The sequence below is a fragment of the Salmo salar genome, chromosome ssa08, assembly GCF_905237065.1.
Source record: "Salmo salar chromosome ssa08, Ssal_v3.1, whole genome shotgun sequence".
Lineage (NCBI taxonomy): Eukaryota > Metazoa > Chordata > Actinopteri > Salmoniformes > Salmonidae > Salmo > Salmo salar.
Genome location: NC_059449.1, coordinates 26,035,552 through 26,054,735, shown reverse-complemented (window position 1 = coordinate 26,054,735; position 19,184 = coordinate 26,035,552). Strand labels below are relative to the sequence as shown.

Here is a 19,184-nt window from a genome sequence, read left to right as displayed (position 1 = left end):
ACATCCTCCAGCATGACCGGTTTGGCGGTGGGTCAGTCATGGTGTGGGGTGGCATTTCTTTGGGGGGCCGCACAGCCCTCCATGTGCTCGCCAGAGGTAGCCTGACTGCCATTAGGTACCGAGATGAGATCCTCAGACCCCTTGTGAGACCATATGCTGGTGCAGTTGGCCCTGGGTTCCTCCTAATGCAAGACAATGCTAGACCTCATGTGGCTGGAGTGTGTCAGCAGTTCCTGCAAGAGGAAGGCATTGATGCTATGGACTGGCCCGCCCGTTCCCCAGACCTGAATCCAATTGAGCACATCTGGGACATCATGTCTCGCTCCATCCACCAACGCCACGTTGCACCACAGACTGTCCAGGAGTTGGCGGATGCTTTAGTCCAGGTCTGGGAGGAGATCCCTCAGGAGACCATCCGCCACCTCATCAGGAGCATGCCCAGGCGTTGTAGGGAGGTCATACAGGCACGTGGAGGCCACACACACAACTGAGCCTCATTTTGACTTGTTTTAAGGACATTACATCAAAGTTGGATCAGCCTGTAGTGTGGTTTTCCACTTTAATTTTGAGTGTGACTCCAAATCCAGACCTCCATGGGTTGATCAATTGGATTTCCATTGATTATGTTTTTGTTGTCAGCACATTCAACTATGTAAAGAAAAAAGTATTGAATAAGATTATTTCTTTCATTCAGATCTAGGATGTGTTATTTTAGTGTTCCCTTTATTTTTTTGAGCAGTGTATATTAGACTCTATTCTACTATATTAGACTCTATTCTACTATATTAGACTCTATTCTACTATATTAGACTCTATTCGACTATATTAGACTCTATTCTACTATATTAGACTCTATTCTACTATATTAGACTCTATTCTACTATATTAGACTCTATTCGACTATATTAGACTCTATTCTACTATATTAGACTCTATTCTACTATATTTGACTCTATTCTACTATATTAGGCTCTATTCTACTATATTAGGCTCTATCTACTATATTAGACTCTATTCTACTATATTAGGCTCTATTCTACTCTATTCTACTATATTAGACTCTATTCTACTATAATAGACTCTATTCTACTATATTAGGCTCTATTCTACTATATTAGGCTCTATTCTACTATATTAGACTCTATTCTACTATATTAGACTCTATTCTACTATATTTGACTCTATTCTACTATATTAGACTCTATTCTACTATTCTTACTCTATTCTACTATATTAGACTCTATTCTACTATATTAGGCTCTATTCTACTCTATTCTACTATATTAGACTCTATTCTACTATATTAGGCTCTATTCTACTATATTAGGCTCTATTCTACTCTATTCTACTATATTAGACTCTATTCTACTATATTTGACTCTATTCTACTATATTAGACTCTATTCTACTATATTAGGCTCTATTCTACTATATTTGACTCTACTACTATATTAGACTCTATTGTATTATATTAGACTATATTAGACTCTATTACTATATTAGACTCTATTCTACTATGTATTCTGTTAAACTCCTACTCCTTACAGTACTAACTGTTTAGTCTTTCCTTAGTAAGAGACAGGAAGTAGAGGGGTGACTGACGAGGTGACACCAAAATGTCCGCCCTCCGTGTTAAAATGCTTTACGCTCTTAAAGTCCAACCTCAAAACATAAATGGGAAAAACCAAAAACCTATAACACTTATCTAATCGTTTATATATTCATTATATATTAACAATTAATTAATTAACTGATTCATTGTTTAAATTTAAGAAATGTTCGATAGTTAGTCGTTTATTTAATTCGGTAATTGACTAGTGAGTGCTGAGAGACACCTGATTCAGAACGGAATGCATTGGCCTGCGCTGACGTCAGACAGCCACTGGGTGGCACTGTTTCACCATGTAGAACTCCCTGTCCTTCAGTTTCCAATGGACAACCCAGCAATGGGCTCCTACCGCAGAGTTAGATAGTGCTGCACTGTTAGTTCAGACCAACAGACTGTTATGTGACTGCTGCTGATGTTATGTCAGAAATGATCATGTCCGGACAACTAGTTGTTCAGAGGTGACAGAACATAAAAATATCAGTCTGTTGTTTTAATACAGAACGTTGATATTGACCTTTAACCCATGTCGTAGATAAGATTACACCCAACGCTATTTCACTTCTTCTTGCACTTCTGCTTTGCTTCTTTTGAAGTGAAAGGCTGCGATGTGCCTCTGGGCCCTGCTGAAATGTGGGATGAAGACCTGCTCCTGGTCACAGGGGACAGCTGACTGTGTGGGATGACCTGCTGAAGGTTACGTTCTCTCTCTGTGTCTCCTATCAGCTCTGTGTAGTCCAGTAAACAGGAAGGAACCCTCCCTGCTCAGAGAGAGAGAGAGATATACCCTCCTCATACACACGTAGATCAGCCACTGGTATCCAGGCAACACTGATGGCCCTCTCTCTCCTGATGCCATCTTGGAGAGGGGGGGGGCGTTCGAGCAGATCACTTTTGCTGGTCACTGCATTCCAAAGTGTGTTGCATTATGGGGGAAGTAATTGTCCGACTTGCGGCTACATAACGACTGCATGGACTTACAAAAAAATGGTAAAAAAACCACCTTATGGAAAAGCGGGGACTGTGAAGCAACACAAACATAGGCACATGCACACACACACACACGATAACATACTGCACTATACATACACATGGATTTAGTACTGTAGATATGTGGTAGTGGTGGAGTAGGGGCCTGAGAGCCACACAGTGGGTTGTGAAATCTGTGAATGTATTGTAATGTTTTTAAAATTGTATAAACTGCCTTAGTTTTTCTGAGCCCCAGGAAGAGTAGCTTCTGCCTTCGCAGGAACTAATGGGGATCCATAATAAACCCCAGGAAGAGTAGCTGCTGCCTTGGCAGGAACTAATGGGGATCCATAATAAACCCCAGGAAGAGTAGCTGCTGCCTTGGCAGGAACTAATGGGGATCCATAATAAACCCCAGGAAGAGTAGCAGCTGCCTTGGCAGGAACTAATGGGGATCCATAATAAACCCCAGGAAGAGTAGCAGCTGCCTTGGCAGGAACTAATGGGGATCCATAATAAACCCCAGGAAGAGTAGCTGCTGTCGTGGCAGGAACTAATGGGGATCCATAATAAACCCCAGGAAGAGTAGCTGCTGCCTTGGCAGGAACTAATGGGATCCATAATAAACCCCAGGAAGAGTAGCTGCTGTCTTGGCAGGAACTAATGGGGATCCATAATAAACCCCAGGAAGAGTAGCTGCTGTCTTGGCAGGAACTAATGGGGATCCATAATAAACCCCAGGAAGAGTAGCAGCTGTCTTGGCAGGAACTAATGGGGATCCCTAATAAACCCCAGGAAGAGTAGCTGCTGCCATGGCAGGAACTAATGGGGATCCATAATAAACCTCAGGAAGAGTAGCTGCTGCTTTGGCAGGAACTAATGGGGATCCATAATAAACCCCAGGAAGAGTAGCAGCTGTCTTGGCAGGAACTAATGGGGATCCATAATAAACCCCAGGAAGAGTAGCAGCTGTCTTGGCAGGAACTAATGGGGATCCATAATAAACCCCAGGAAGAGTAGCTGCTGTCTTGGCAGGAACTAATGGGGATCCATAATAAACCCCAGGAAGAGTAGCTGCTGCCTTGGCAGGAACTAATGGGGATCCATAATAAACCCCAGGAAGAGTAGCAGCTGCCTTGGCAGGAACTAATGGGGATCCATAATAAACCCCAGGAAGAGTAGCTGCTGTCTTGGCAGGAACTAATGGGGATCCATAATAAACCCCAGGAAGAGTAGCTGCTGCCTTGGCAGGAACTAATGGGGATCCATAATAAACCCCAGGAAGAGTAGCTGCTGCCTTGGCAGGAACTAATGGGGATCCATAATAAACCCCAGGAAGAGTAGCTGCTGCCTTGGCAGGAACTAATGGGGATCCATAATAAACCCCAGGAAGAGTAGCCGCTGTCTTGGCAGGAACTAATGGGGATCCATAATAAACCCCAGGAAGAGTAGCCGCTGCCTTGGCAGGAACTAATGGGGATCCATAATAAACCCCAGGAAGAGTAGCTGCTGCCTTGGCAGGAACTAATGGGGATCCATAATAAACCCCAGGAAGAGTAGCAGCTGCCTTGGCAGGAACTAATGGGGATCCATAATAAACCCCAGGAAGAGTAGCTGCTGCCTTGGCAGGAACTAATGGGGATCCATAATAAACCCCAGGAAGAGTAGCTGCTGTCTTGGCAGGAACTAATGGGGATCCATAATAAACCCCAGGAAGAGTAGCCGCTGTCTTGGCAGGAACAAATGGGGATCCATAATAAACCCCAGGAAGAGTAGCCGCTGCCTTGGCAGGAACTAAAGGGGATCCATAATAAACCCCAGGAAGAGTAGCCGCTGCCTTGGCAGGAACTAATGGGGATCCATAATAAACCCCAGGAAGAGTAGCAGCTGCCTTGGCAGGAACTAATGGGGATCCATAATAAACCCCAGGAAGAGTAGCTGCTGCCTTGGCAGGAACTAATGGGGATCCATAATAAACCCCAGGAAGAGTAGCCGCTGCCTTGGCAGGAACTAATGGGGATCCATAATAAACCCCAGGAAGAGTAGCCGCTGCCTTGGCAGGAACTAATGGGGATCCATAATAAACCCCAGGAAGAGTAGCCGCTGCCTTGACAGGAACTAATGGGGATCCATAATGAACCCCAGAAAGAGTAGCTGCTGCCTTGACAGGAACTAATGGGGATCCATAATAAATACAAATGTGATCAAGATCATGAAGTTTCTGCAGTTGCTCTTCACCAACTTTATCCTGCAGTCATCACCTGCAATGTGGGAAGTCCACCAATCATAAGGGTGTTTTTGTTTGACTTAAGCGAACGTGACTGAAAAAGGTACCAAGTTTGTGCGATTCATGTTTACTGTGGACAAATGAATGGATATTTTATGCTGTCTCTAACCAATTGATAGTACAATATATTTAAAAAATATACAGTACCAGTCAAAAGTTTGGACACACCTACTCATTCCAGGGTTTTTATTTATTTATAGTATGTTCTACACTGTAGAATAATAATGAAGACAAACTATGTAATAACATATGGAATCATGTTGTAACCAAGAAAGTGTTAATCAAATCAAAATATATTTTATATTTGAGATTCTTCAAAGTAGCCACCCTTTGCCTTGATGACAGCTTTGCACACTCTTGGCATTCTCTCAACCAGCTTCATGAGGTAGTCACCTGGAATGCATTTCAATTAACAGGTGTGCCTTGTTAAATGTTAATTTGTGGAATTTATTCTTAATGCATTTGAGCCAATCAGTTGTGTTGTGACAAGGTAGGGGTGGTATACAGAAGATAGCCCTATTTGGTAAAAGACCAAGTCCATATTATGTCAAGAACAGCTCAAATAAGCAAAGAGAAACAGCAGTCCATCATTACTTTAAGAGAATGCCAAGAGTGTGCAAAGCTGTCATCAAGGCAAAGGGTGGCTACTTTGAAGAATCTAAAATATATTTTGATTTGTTAACACTTTTTTGGTTACTACATGATTCCATATGTGTTATTTCATAGTTTTGATGTCTAATATAATGTTTAGAGTGGAATATTTTGAGTAAAATATATAATGTTTAGAATAGAATGTATTTCATAAAATATAGGGTTTTTAAATATTCTTAAGAATATATTATAGAATGTTTAGGATTGGAATGTTCAGAATATTTCACCAATCTATAACGACTGCTTGAGTCCAGCAGTGTAAGGGTTAACAGACAGGGTTAACAGACAGCAGTATAAGGGTTAACAGACAGGGTTAACAGACAGCAGTATAAGGGTTAACAGACAGGGTTAACAGACAGCAGTATAAGGGTTAACAGACAGGGTTAACAGACAGCAGTATAAGGGTTAACAGACAGGGTTAACAGACAGCAGTGTAAGGGTTAATAACAGCAGTGTAAGGGTTAATAACAGACAGCAGTGTAAGGGTTAACAGACAGCAGTGTAAGGGTTAATAACAGACAGCAGTGTAAGGGTTAACAGACAGCAGTGTAAGGGTTAACAGACAGCAGTGTAAGGGTTAATAACAGACAGCAGTGTAAGGGTTAACAGACAGCAGTGTAAGGGTTAACAGACAGCAGTGTAAGGGTTAATAACAGACAGCAGTGTAAGGGTTAACAGACAGCAGTGTAAGGGTTAACAGACAGCAGTGTAAGGGTTAATAACAGACAGCAGTGTAAGGGTTAACAGACAGCAGCAGTGTAAGGGTTAACAGACAGCAGTGTAAGGGTTAACAGACAGCAGTGTAAGGGTTAATAACAGACAGCAGTGTAAGGGTTAATAACAGACAGCAGTGTAAGGGTTAATAACAGACAGCAGTGTAAGGGTTAATAACAGACAGCAGTGTAAGGGTTAATAACAGACAGCAGTGTAAGGGTTAATAACAGACAGCAGTGTAAGGGTTAATAACAGACAGCAGTGTAAGGGTTAATAACAGACAGCAGTGTAAGGGTTAACAGACAGCAGCAGTGTAAGGGTATAACAGACAGCAGTGTAAGGGTAATAACAGACAGCAGTGTAAGGGTTAATAACAGACAGCAGTGTAAGGGTTAATAACAGACAGCAGTGTAAGGGTTAATAACAGACAGCAGTGTAAGGGTTAACAGACAGCAGTGTAAGGGTTAACAGACAGCAGTGTAAGGGTTAATAACAGACAGCAGTGTAAGGGTTAATAACAGACAGCAGTGTAAGGGTTAATAACAGACAGCAGTGTAAGGGTTAACAGACAGCAGTGTAAGGGTTAATAACAGACAGCAGTGTAAGGGTTAATAACAGACAGCAGTGTAAGGGTTAATAACAGACAGCAGTGTAAGGGTTAATAACAGACAGCAGTGTAAGGGTTAATAACAGACAGCAGTGTAAGGGTTAACAGACAGCAGTGTAAGGGTTAATAACAGACAGCAGTGTAAGGGTTAATAACAGACAGCAGTGTAAGGGTTAACAGACAGCAGTGTAAGGGTTAATAACAGACAGCAGTGTAAGGGTTAATAACAGACAGCAGTGTAAGGGTTAATAACAGACAGCAGTGTAAGGGTTAACAGACAGCAGTGTAAGGGTTAATAACAGACAGCAGTGTAAGGGTTAATAACAGACAGCAGTGTAAGGGTTAATAACAGACAGCAGTGTAAGGGTTAATAACAGACAGCAGTGTAAGGGTTAACAGACAGCAGTGTAAGGGTTAATAACAGACAGCAGTGTAAGGGTTAATAACAGACAGCAGTGTAAGGGTTAATAACAGACAGCAGTGTAAGGGTTAACAGACAGCAGTGTAAGGGTTAATAACAGACAGCAGTGTAAGGGTTAATAACAGACAGCAGTGTAAGGGTTAATAACAGACAGCAGTGTAAGGGTTAATAACAGACAGCAGTGTAAGGGTTAATAACAGACAGCAGTGTAAGGGTTAATAACAGACAGCAGTGTAAGGGTTAATAACAGACAGCAGTGTAAGGGTTAATAACAGACAGCAGTGTAAGGGTTAACAGACAGCAGTGTAAGGGTTAATAACAGACAGCAGTGTAAGGGTTAACAGACAGCAGTGTAAGGGTTAATAACAGACAGCAGTGTAAGGGTTAATAACAGACAGCAGTGTAAGGGTTAATAACAGACAGCAGTGTAAGGGTTAATAACAGACAGCAGTGTAAGGGTTAACAGACAGCAGTGTAAGGGTTAATAACAGACAGCAGTGTAAGGGTTAATAACAGACAGCAGTGTAAGGGTTAATAACAGACAGCAGTGTAAGGGTTAATAACAGACAGCAGTGTAAGGGTTAATAACAGACAGCAGTGTAAGGGTTAACAGACAGCAGTGTAAGGGTTAACAGACAGCAGTGTAAGGGTTAATAACAGACAGCAGTGTAAGGGTTAACAGACAGCAGTGTAAGGGTTAATAACAGACAGCAGTGTAAGGGTTAATAACAGCAGTGCTGTAGCTGTCATGTGGAATTGAACATTCACATGAAAGAAAGAAACAGATCGTCCATCCATTTATTCTTGTAGTCATGTAGTGTAGTCATGTAGTGTAGTCATGTCATGTAGTGTAGTCATGTAGTGTAGTCATGTCATGTAGTGTAGTCATGTAGTGTAGTCATGTCATGTAGTGTTGTCATGTAGTGTAGACATGTAGTGTAGTCATGTAGTGTAGTCATGTAATGTAGTGTAGTCATGTAGTGTAGTCATGTCATGTAGTGTAGTCATGTAGTGTAGTCATGTCATGTAGTGTTGTCATGTAGTGTAGACATGTACTGTAGTCATGTAGTGTAGTCATGTAGTGTAGTCATGTAATGTAGTGTAGTCATGTAGTGTAGCCATGTCATGTAGTGTAGTCATGTAGTGTAGCCATGTCATGTAGTGTAGTCATGTAGTGTAGCTGTAGTGTAGCCATGTAGTGTAGCCATGTCATGTAGTGTAGTCATGTAGTGTAGTCATGTCATGTAGTGTTGTCATGTAGTGTAGACATGTAGTGTAGTCATGTAGTGTAGTCATGTAGTGTAGTCATGTAATGTAGTGTAGTCATGTAGTGTAGTCATGTCATGTAGTGTAGTCATGTAGTGTAGTCATGTCATGTAGTGTTGTCATGTAGTGTAGACAGTGTAGTGTAGTCATGTAGTGTAGTCATGTAATGTAGTGTAGTCATGTAGTGTAGTCATGTACGGTAGTGGTGTAGTGTAGTCATGTAGTGTAGTCATGTCATGTAGTGTGTGTCATGTAGTGTAGACATGTAGTGTAGTCATGTAGTGTAGTCATGTAGTGTAGTCATGTAATGTAGTGTAGTCATGTAGTGTAGCCATGTCATGTAGTGTAGTCATGTAGTGTAGCCATGTCATGTAGTGTAGTCATGTAGTGTAGTGTAGTGTAGCCATGTAGTGTAGTGTAGTCATGTAGTGTAGCCATGTCATGTAGTGTAGTCATGTAGTGTAGCCATGTAGTTTAGCCGTGTAGTGTAGTGTAGTGTAGTCATGTAGTGTAGTCATGTAGTGTAGTGTAGTCATGTAGTGTAGTGTAGTCATGTAGTGTAGCCATGTAGTATAGTCATGTAGTGTAGTCATGTAGTGTAGTGTAGTCATGTAGTGTAGCTATGTAGTGTAGTCATGTAGTGTAGTGTAGTCATGTAGTGTAGTCATGTAGTGTAGTGTAGTCATGTAGTGTAGTCATGTAGTGTAGTGTAGTCATGTAGTGTAGTCATGTAGTGTAGTGTAGTCATGTAGTGTAGCTATGTAGTTTAGTCATGTAGTGTAGCTATGTAGTGTAGTGTAGTCATGTAGTGTAGCTATGTAGTGTAGTCATGTAGTGTAGTGTAGTCATGTAGTCATGTAGCAATTGGTTAACTATCTATCTAACTATTCATCAGTCTTGTGGTCTGGGGGTAGAAGCTGTTCCTGTCCTGTTGGTTCCAGACTTCCTGTTGTTCCTGTCCTGTTGGTTCCAGACTTCCTGTTCCTGTCCTGTTAGTTCCAGACTTCCTGTTGTTCCTGTCCTGTTGGTTCCAGACTTCCTGTTGTTCCTGTCCTGTTGGTTCCAGACTTCCTGTTCCTGTCCTGTTGGTTCCAGACTTCCTGTTCCTGTCCTGTTGGTTCCAGACTTCCTGTTGTTCCTGTCCTGTTGGTTCCAGACTTCCTGTTGTTCCTGTCCTGTTGGTTCCAGACTTCCTGTTGTTCCTGTCCTGTTGGTTCCAGACTTCCTGTTGTTCCTGTCCTGTTGCATCCATCTTCACTCTCTGAGTTTCTGGAATTGATCTGATAGATGCAGTAAATTGGGCACGGCCTGACGTGTGTGTGTGTTTTGGGGTTGGGGTGTGGTGTGTGTGTGTGTTGGTGTGTGTGTGTGTGTGTGTGTGTGTGTGTGTGTGTGTGTGTGTGTGTGTGTGTGTGTGTGTGTGTGTGTGTGTGTGTGTCTCAGGGAGGGTTATTTTTACATTGTCCAGAGGAGAAGTGTTTGTGAGAATGACGTCCACACAGTTCTTCTTCGCGTGACCCTGCTGTCTCCTCCAGTCAAAACACTGTCATGTGCCTCCACTGTGTGTGTGTGTGTGTGTGTGTGTGTGTGCATGCAGAACTACAGAGGACCGTGTATTGAAGTGTGGAGAGTTAACCTGTGTGTGTTTCTCTCTAGGCTGGTCGGTTTAGAGGTCTGACTAAGGGCTTCCCTCCTCTACCTCAGCGCTCCTCAGGAAGGCGATCCTTCGGCCGCTCCAAACGCATCAGCCTGGCACGCTCACTGGATGACCTGGAGGTAGGACACAAGCACGCACACACACACACACACACACACACACACCCCTAAAAACACTTCTACCTAAAACGGACCCTCACCACCCCTAAAAACACTTCTACCTAAAACTGACCCTCACCACCCCTAAAACACTTCTACCTAAAACTGACCCCCACCACCCCTAAAAACACTTCTACCTAAAACTGACCCTCACCACCCCTAAAACACTTCTACCTAAAACTGACCCTCACCACCCCTAAAAACACTTCTACCTAAAACTGACCCTCACCACCCCTAAAAACACTTCTACCTAAAACTGACCCTCACCACCCCTAAAACACTTCTACCTAAAACTGACCCTCACCACCCCTAAAACACTTCTACCTAAAACTGACCCTCACCACCCCTAAAAACACTTCTACCTAAAACTGACCCTCACCACCCCTAAAAACACTTCTACCTAAAACTGACCCTCACCACCCCTAAAAACACTTCTACCTAAAACTGACCCTCACCACCCCTAAAACACTTCTACCTAAAACTGACCCTCACCACCCCTAAAAACACTTCTACCTAAAACTGACCCTCACCACCCCTAAAAACACTTCTACCTAAAACTGACCCTCACCACCCCTAAAACACTTCTACCTAAAACTGACCCTCACCACCCCTAAAACACTTCTACCTAAAACTGACCCTCACCACCCCTAAAACACTTCTACCTAAAACTGACCCTCACCACCCCTAAAACACTTCTACCTAAAACTGACCCTCACCACCCCTAAAACACTTCTACCTAAAACTGACCCTCACCACCCCTAAAAACACTTCTACCTAAAACTGACCCCCACCACCCCTAAAACACTTCTACCTAAAACTGACCCCCACCACCCCTAAAAACACTTCTACCTAAAACGGAAGAATCTGGGTTTTGCGGATGCTAGGAGAACGCTACCTGCTCGAATGCATATTGCCAACTGTAAAGTTTGGTGGAGGAGGAATAATGGTCTGGGTCTCTTTTTCATGGTTCGGGCCCCTTAGTTGCAGTTAAGGGAAATCTTAACGCTACAGCATATAATGACATTCTAGATTATTCTATGCTTCCAACTTTGTGGCAACAGTTTGGGGAAGGCCCTTTCCTGTTTCAACATGACAAAGCGATGTCCATACAGAAATGGTTTGTCGAGATCGGTGTGGAATCACTTGACTGGCCTGCACAGAGCCCTCACCTCAACCCAATTTAACACCTTTTGAATGAATTGTAATGCCGACTGTGAGCCAGGCCTAATCGCCCAACATCAGTGGCCGACCTCACTAATGCTCTTGTGGCTGAATGGAAGCAAGTCCCCACAGCAATGTTCCAACATCTAGCTAAAAGCCTTCCCAGAAGAAGGGGCTCCCGAGTGGCGCAGCGGTCTAAGGCACTGCATCTCAGTGCTAGAGGCGTCACTACAGACACCCTGGTTCGATTCCAGGCTGTGTCGCAACCGGCCGTGATTGGGAGTCCCACAGGGCGGCGCACAATTGGCCCAGCGTCGTCCGGGTTTGGCCTGGTGTAGGCCGTCATTGTAAATAAGAACGTGTTCTTAACTGACTTGCCTGGTTACATAAAGGTAAAATAAAAGAGTGGAGGTTGTTATAGCAGTAAAGGGGGGGACCAACTCCATATTAATGCTCATGATTTAGTAATGAGATGTTTGACAAGCAGGTGTCCACATACTGTTGGTCATGTAGTGTACACACACACACACACCCTTGTATGTATGCTGGATTACACAGCATGCCGTGCTGCAGAGACTTCACTCTCTTCTTTCCTCTTTTTATCTTCTCTCTCTCTATTCTACCTTTTTTTCTTCCGGGCGCTGGGCCCCTGTTACGTGATGTCCACAAACAGAGACAGCTTTGTTTAGGAGAGAGAGAGAGGAGGGGGAGAGGGGAGGAGGGGGAGAGGGAGAGGAAGGGGGAGAGAGGAGGAGGAAAGAGTAGGGGGGAGAGAGGTTGGAGGATGGGGAGAGGGGAGAGGGGAGGAGGGGGAGGAAAAGGGTGAAAAGAGGAGATTAGTCTAACAGAAAGGGGAGATGAGGGAGGAGGGGAGAGGGAGAGGGTTAAAAAGGGGAGATTAGTCTAATAGAAAAGGGAGATGAGGGAGGAGGGGAGAGGGAGAGGAGAGAGGGAGATGGATGGATGGATAGAAGAGTTCCCTGGTTGGTATTTCTAATGAACACTGATGAGCAATAGGCTGACATTCCTCTCCGTAGAGAGACCACACACACACACACACAAATACACACACACACACACACACACACACACACACACACACACACACACACACACACACACACACACACAATTATCACCCCAGCACGCACAATGGACACACTCTAATTATCTGTAATCTACACACACACACACACACACACACACACACACACACACACACACACACACACACATACAAGTAGCATATGGACACATCATATTTACACACACACACACACACACACACACACACACACACACACACACACACACACACACACACACACACAGACCCTCCTCTCAGCCTTCTTGTCAGTAGTTGTTTCATCTCGTCACAGAGACAGTACTAACCAGCTAATATACCCAGCATGTAAGAGGAGCCGGGGACCTCGAGGCTTGTCTTATGATCAATATGATTCTGTAGACCCGCCTGATGTCTTATGATCAATATGATTCTGTAGACCCGCCTGATGTCTTATGATCAATATGATTCTGTAGACCCGCCTTATTGTCTTATGATCAATATGATTCTGTAGACCCGCCTGATGTCTTATGATCAATATGATTCTGTAGACCCGCCTGATGTCTTATGATCAATATGATTCTGTAGACCCGCCTTATTGTCTTATGATCAATATGATTCTGTAGACCCGCCTGATGTCTTATGATCAATATGATTCTGTAGACCCGCCTGATGTCTTATGATCAATATGATTCTGTAGACCCGCCTTGGTGTCTTATGATCAATATGATTCTGTAGACCCGCCTGATGTCTTATGATCAATATGATTCTGTAGACCCGCCTGATGTCTTATGATCAATATGATTCTGTAGACCCGCCTGATGTCTTATGATCAATATGATTCTGTAGACCCGCCTGATGTCTTATGATCAATATGATTCTGTAGACCTGCCTTATTGTCTTATGATCAATATGATTCTGTAGACCCGCCTTATTGTCTTATGATCAATATGATTCTGTAGACCCGCCTGATGTCTTATGATCAATATGATTCTGTAGACCCGCCTGGTGTCTTATGATCAATATGATTCTGTAGACCCGCCTGATGTCTTATGATCAATATGATTCTGTAGACCCGCCTGATGTCTTATGATCAATATGATTCTGTAGACCCGCCTGATGTCTTATGATCAATATGATTCTGTAGACCCGCCTGATGTCTTATGATCAATATGATTCTGTAGACCCGCCTGATGTCTTATGATCAATATGATTCTGTAGACCTGCCTTATTGTTTTATGATCAATATGATTCTGTAGACCCGCCTTATTGTCTTATGATCAATATGATTCTGTAGACCCGCCTGATGTCTTATGATCAATATGATTCTGTAGACCCGCCTGGTGTCTTATGATCAATATGATTCTGTAGACCCGCCTGATGTCTTATGATCAATATGATTCTGTAGACCCGCCTGATGTCTTATGATCAATATGATTCTGTAGACCCACCTGATGTCTTATGATCAATATGATTCTGTAGACCCGCCTGATGTCTTATGATCAATATGATTCTGTAGACCCGCCTTATTGTTTTATGATCAATATGATTCTGTAGACCCGCCTTATTGTCTTATGATCAATATGATTCTGTAGACCTGCCTTATTGTTTTATGATCAATATGATTCTGTAGACCCGCCTTATTGTCTTATGATCAATATGATTCTGTAGACCCGCCTGATGTCTTATGATCAATATGATTCTGTAGACCCGCCTGGTGTCTTATGATCAATATGATTCTGTAGACCCGCCTGATGTCTTATGATCAATATGATTCTATAGACCCGCCTGATGTCTTATGATCAATATGATTCTGTAGACCCACCTGATGTCTTATGATCAATATGATTCTGTAGACCCGCCTGATGTCTTATGATCAATATGATTCTGTAGACCCGCCTTATTGTTTTATGATCAATATGATTCTGTAGACCCGCCTTATTGTCTTATGATCAATATGATTCTGTAGACCCGCCTGATGTCTTATGATCAATATGATTCTGTAGACCCGCCTGATGTCTTATGATCAATATGATTCTGTAGACCCGCCTGATGTCTTATGATCAATATGATTCTGTAGACCCGCCTGGTGTCTTATGATCAATATGATTCTGTAGACCCGCCTGATGTCTTATGACAGCACCGGCGGGAGTCAGACTTTAGACCGCAGACATCTGGTTGTCCACATCTGGTGTATGCGTGTGTGTGTGTGTGTGTGTGTGTGTGTGTGTGTGTGTGTGTGTGTGTGTGTGTGTGTGTGTGTGTGTGTGTGTGTGTGTGTGTGTGTGTGTGTGTGTGTGTGTGTGTGTGTGCGAGCGTGTGTGTGTGTGCGTGTGTGTGTGTGTGTGTGTGTGTACATTACTCTAGCCTGTTGGCTGAGCTTACACAGCAAATTACATTAAAAACTTTTCAGACAGACTGACTTTCATACTCCCTGTGTCAAATCAAATGTTATTGGTCTCATACACGTGTTTAGCAGATGTTATATCCCGGGCGTAGCGAAACGCTTGTGCTTCTAGCTCCGACAGTACAGTAATATCTAACAAGTAATAGCTAATCATTTCACAACATATACCCAATACACACACATCTAAAGTAAAGGAATGGAATTAAGAATATATAAATATATAGACGAGCGATGTCAGAGCGGCATAGAATAAGATACAGTAGAATAGTATAGAATACAGTATATACATATGAGATGAGTAATGCAAGATATGTAAACATTATTACTGTGTGTGTGTGTGTGTGTGTGTGTGTGTGTGTGTGTGTGTGTGTGTGTGTGTGTGTGTGTGTGTGTGTGTGTGTGTGTGTGTGTGTGTGTCACGACAGAGCTTTAGTATTGCTAAGATCAGTTATTTTCCATTCTGCTTGAAGTCAGTATTTCTTCCCAACTTACTTCCTATATAGTGCACTGTACTGTTGGCTAGGGCCCATTGGATGGGTTGGTTGTTTAGCAACAAACCCACACATGAACAACTACGGGCCAGAAGATACAGTGTTGTTGAAAACATTTCAACTATATTTCATCTCCTAATGTTTATTGAAAATACAAATACATCATTACAGTTGTTGGTTAACTAGTCTTGTTGTCTCTCTAATACATCATTACAGTTGTTGGTTAACTAGTCTTGTTGTCTAATACATCATTACAGTTGTTGGTTAACTAGTCTTGTTGTCTCTCTAATACATCATTACAGTTGTTGGTTAACTAGTCTTGTTGTCTCTCTAATACATCATTACAGTTGTTGATTAGCTAGCTAGCGAAATTCACCCATATTAGCATTAGACGTGACATCAGTCAAAACAAGTCGTGGAATCGAGAACAAGATGAATCTAACCGAAAGGAATCACCTACGATTCCCCAACATGGCGGCTTCTGGTCGTTGTTGCCAGCTGTAAGGCCATCCAGAATCACAGTCACATGGACTTGCAGCCAGATTAAAGCACGGGCATCAGCTTCGTGACGTCAGCTGACCCATCTACAGGGCCTGGATCAATAGCACTGTACAGGGAATAGGGTGCCGTTTCAGACGGGTCCTTAGTGTGTGTATGTCCTCTATGAGGAGACCATAGGTTATCCCAATCAACCAATCACACACCTTCACACACCTGTGTTAGGGCTTGTTGAAGAATGCACCGTTACGGGTTCCAGGAGTATCACCACATATCATCCTATCCTGTACACCACAGCTATCTCTCTCTCTCTCTGTCTCTCTCTCTCTCTCTCTCTCTCTGTCTCTCTCTCTCTGTCTCTCTCTCTCTCTGTCTCTCTCTGTCTCTCTCTCTGTGTCTCTCTCTGTCTCTCTCTCTCTCTCTGTCTCTCTCTCTCTCTGTCTCTCTCTCTCTGTCTCTCTCTCTCTCTCTGTCTCTCTCTCTCTCTCTGTCTCTCTCTCTGTCTCTCTCTCTCTCTCTCTCTCTCTCTGTCTCTCTCTCTCTGTCTCTCTCTCTCTGTCTCTCTCTCTCTGTCTCTCTCTCTCTGTCTCTCTCTCTCTGTCTCTCTCTCTCTCTCTCTCTCTCTCTGTCTCTCTCTCTCTCTCTCTCTCTCTCTCTCTCTCTCTGTCTCTCTCTCTCTCTGTCTCTCTCTCTCTCTCTCTCTCTGTCTCTCTCTCTCTCTCTGTCTCTCTCTCTCTCTCTCTCTCTCTCTCTCTCTCTCTCTCTCTCATTCTTCCTCTTAACCCCCCTCTCTGTCTCTCATTCTCTCTCTCTCTCTCTGTCTCTCTCTCTCTCTCTCTCATTCTTCATCTTAACCCCCCCTCTCTGTCTCTCTCTCTCTCTCATTCTTCATCTTAACCCCCCCCTCTCTGTCTCTCTCTCTCTCTCTCTCTCTCTCTCTCTCTCTCTCTCTCATTCTTCATCTTAACCCCCCCTCTGTCTCTCTCTCTCTCTCTCTCTCTCTCCTACTCTCATTCTTCCTCTTAACCCCCCCTCTCTGTCTCTCTCTCTCTCCCTCTCTCTCTCTCTCTCTCATTCTTCCTCTTAACCCCCCCTTTCTCTCTCTCTCTCTCTCTCTCTCTCTCTCTCTCTCTCTCTCTCTCTCTCTCTCTCACTCTCTCTCATTCTTCCTCTTAACCCCCCCTCTCTGTCTCTCATTCTCTCTCTCTTGCTCTCATTCTCTCTCTCTCTCTCTCTCTCTCTCTCATTCTTCCTCTTAACCTCTCTCTCTCTCTCTGTCTCTGTCTCTCTGTGTGTGTGTGTTTCAGCCCAGGGCAGTGTGGGTGGAATAGGAATTACACAGGGTGGGCAGGGGGAGGGGAGAGGAAGGAGGGGAGAGAGAAAGAGAATGTGAGAGAGAGAGAGAGAGAGAGAGAGAGAGAGAGAGGGAGGAGAGAATGTGAGAGAGGGAGAGAGGGAGGAGAGAATGTGACAGTGAGTGGTGGCTTGGACACATCTGAGCCAGCAACTAGAGATTTCTCTCCACAACAAACACACACTTATCTCTTCACACAAACATTTTCTTCCTCCACACACACACACACACACACACACACACACACACACACACACACACACACACACACACACACACACTCTCTCTCAGCGGTGGATGGATATGTATTTTGAGGGGATGTTTCTGATGCGGTGCTGAGATCTACTTCTCTTCCTCATGGAGCAGAAAACCCTGAACTGTGAGGGAGCTACGGAAGGAGTAAGTAGAGTGTGTGTGTGTGTGTGTGTGTGTGTGTGTGTGTGTGTGTGTGTGTGTGTGTGTGTGTGTGTGTGTGTGTGTGTGTGTGTGTGTGTGTGTGTGTGTGTGTGATCGTGTAGTGGAATGTTTCTGGTCAGCAGCTGATCTCAGAACAGGAGTGTTAGAACCTATAGATTCCCAGCTGTAAGTTCTTCTCATTTCATTATACAGTCAACCCCTAGTTAATAACCACCTACTGCTTACATTTCACCCATTGGGATGAGGTGGGCAGGTTTTGCATGGTGATTTACTAAGATATGCAGTTGCATTAGAATCCAATTCATTTGATCTGATTTAGAAACCGGTTGGTAGATTTCTGAAGCGCGTTCAGACTGTTGTCGTTGGCGATCTGATTTAGAAACCGGTTGGTAGATTTCTGAAGCGCGTTCAGACTGTTGTCGTTGGCGATCTGATTTAGAAACCGGTTGGTAGATTTCTGAAGCGCGTTCAGACTGTTGTCGTTGGCGATCTGATTTAGAAACTGGTTGGTAGATTTCTGAAGCGCGTTCAGACTGTTGTCGTTGGCGATCTGATTTAGAAACCGGTTGGTAGATTTCTGAAGCGCGTTCAGACAGTTGTTTTTGGCGATCTGATTTAGAAATAGTGTAGCCTGTAGTTTCTAAAAGTATTCGGTTCAAATTTGAATCCTAGTTAATGATAGTTTTTAGTTATTACATGTTCATTAAAGTTAAACTTGGTTCTTGTTCTGGATTTGGAGTCACGTTAGCAACAGTTAGTGTCGGCCCGGCCATTTTGAGGGTGTGGAGCAACTTGAAGCTGATTCTCACGTTCAATCTGAATTAGACCATGTCGCAGGCGCGGGCAGCTCCAGTCCTCCAAGGCCTGATCAGTGTCACACGTTTTCCCCATCCCTAGAAAACACAGCTGATTAATCAAACTGCATTCTAAACTGAAGACCATGATGAGGTGATTATTGGAGTCAGGTGTGTTAGCTGGGGCAGAACTGACACCAATCAGGCCCTCGAGGACTGGAATTGCCCACCTTCGTAAGCTAGACCATTAACATCCAGCCTTGGCCTTGAGGACCCTCCTCTATGTGGCCAGCTGGTCATTAACATCCAGCCTTGAGGACCCTCCTCTATGTGGCCAGCTGGTCCATTAACATCCAGCCTTGGCCTTGAGGACCCTCCTCTATGTGGCCAGCTGGTCCATTAACATCCAGCCTTGAGGCCCCTCCTCTATGTGGCCAGCTGGTCCATTAACATCCAGCCTTGAGGACCCTCCTCTATGTGGCCAGCTGGTCCATTAACATCCAGCCTTGAGGACCCTCCTCTATGTGGCCAGCTGGTCCATTAACATCCAGCCTTGAGGACCCTCCTCTATGTGGCCAGCTGGTCCATTAACATCCAGCCTTGAGGACCCTCCTCTATGTGGCCAGCTGGTCCATTAACATCCAGCCTTGAGGACCCTCCTCT

At 43.8% G+C, this 19,184-nt stretch overlaps 1 protein-coding gene across 1 annotated transcript in view; it reads left to right on the top strand.

Annotated features, from left to right (window-relative positions):
* LOC106596573 (regulator of G-protein signaling 12) overlaps nucleotides 1–19,184 on the top strand; it is a 105,949-nt gene that overhangs the window by 26,802 nt on the left and 59,963 nt on the right. The window contains 1 exon segment of the mRNA XM_045723075.1: nucleotides 10,178–10,297. Coding sequence (XP_045579031.1) covers nucleotides 10,178–10,297 — 120 coding nt within the window.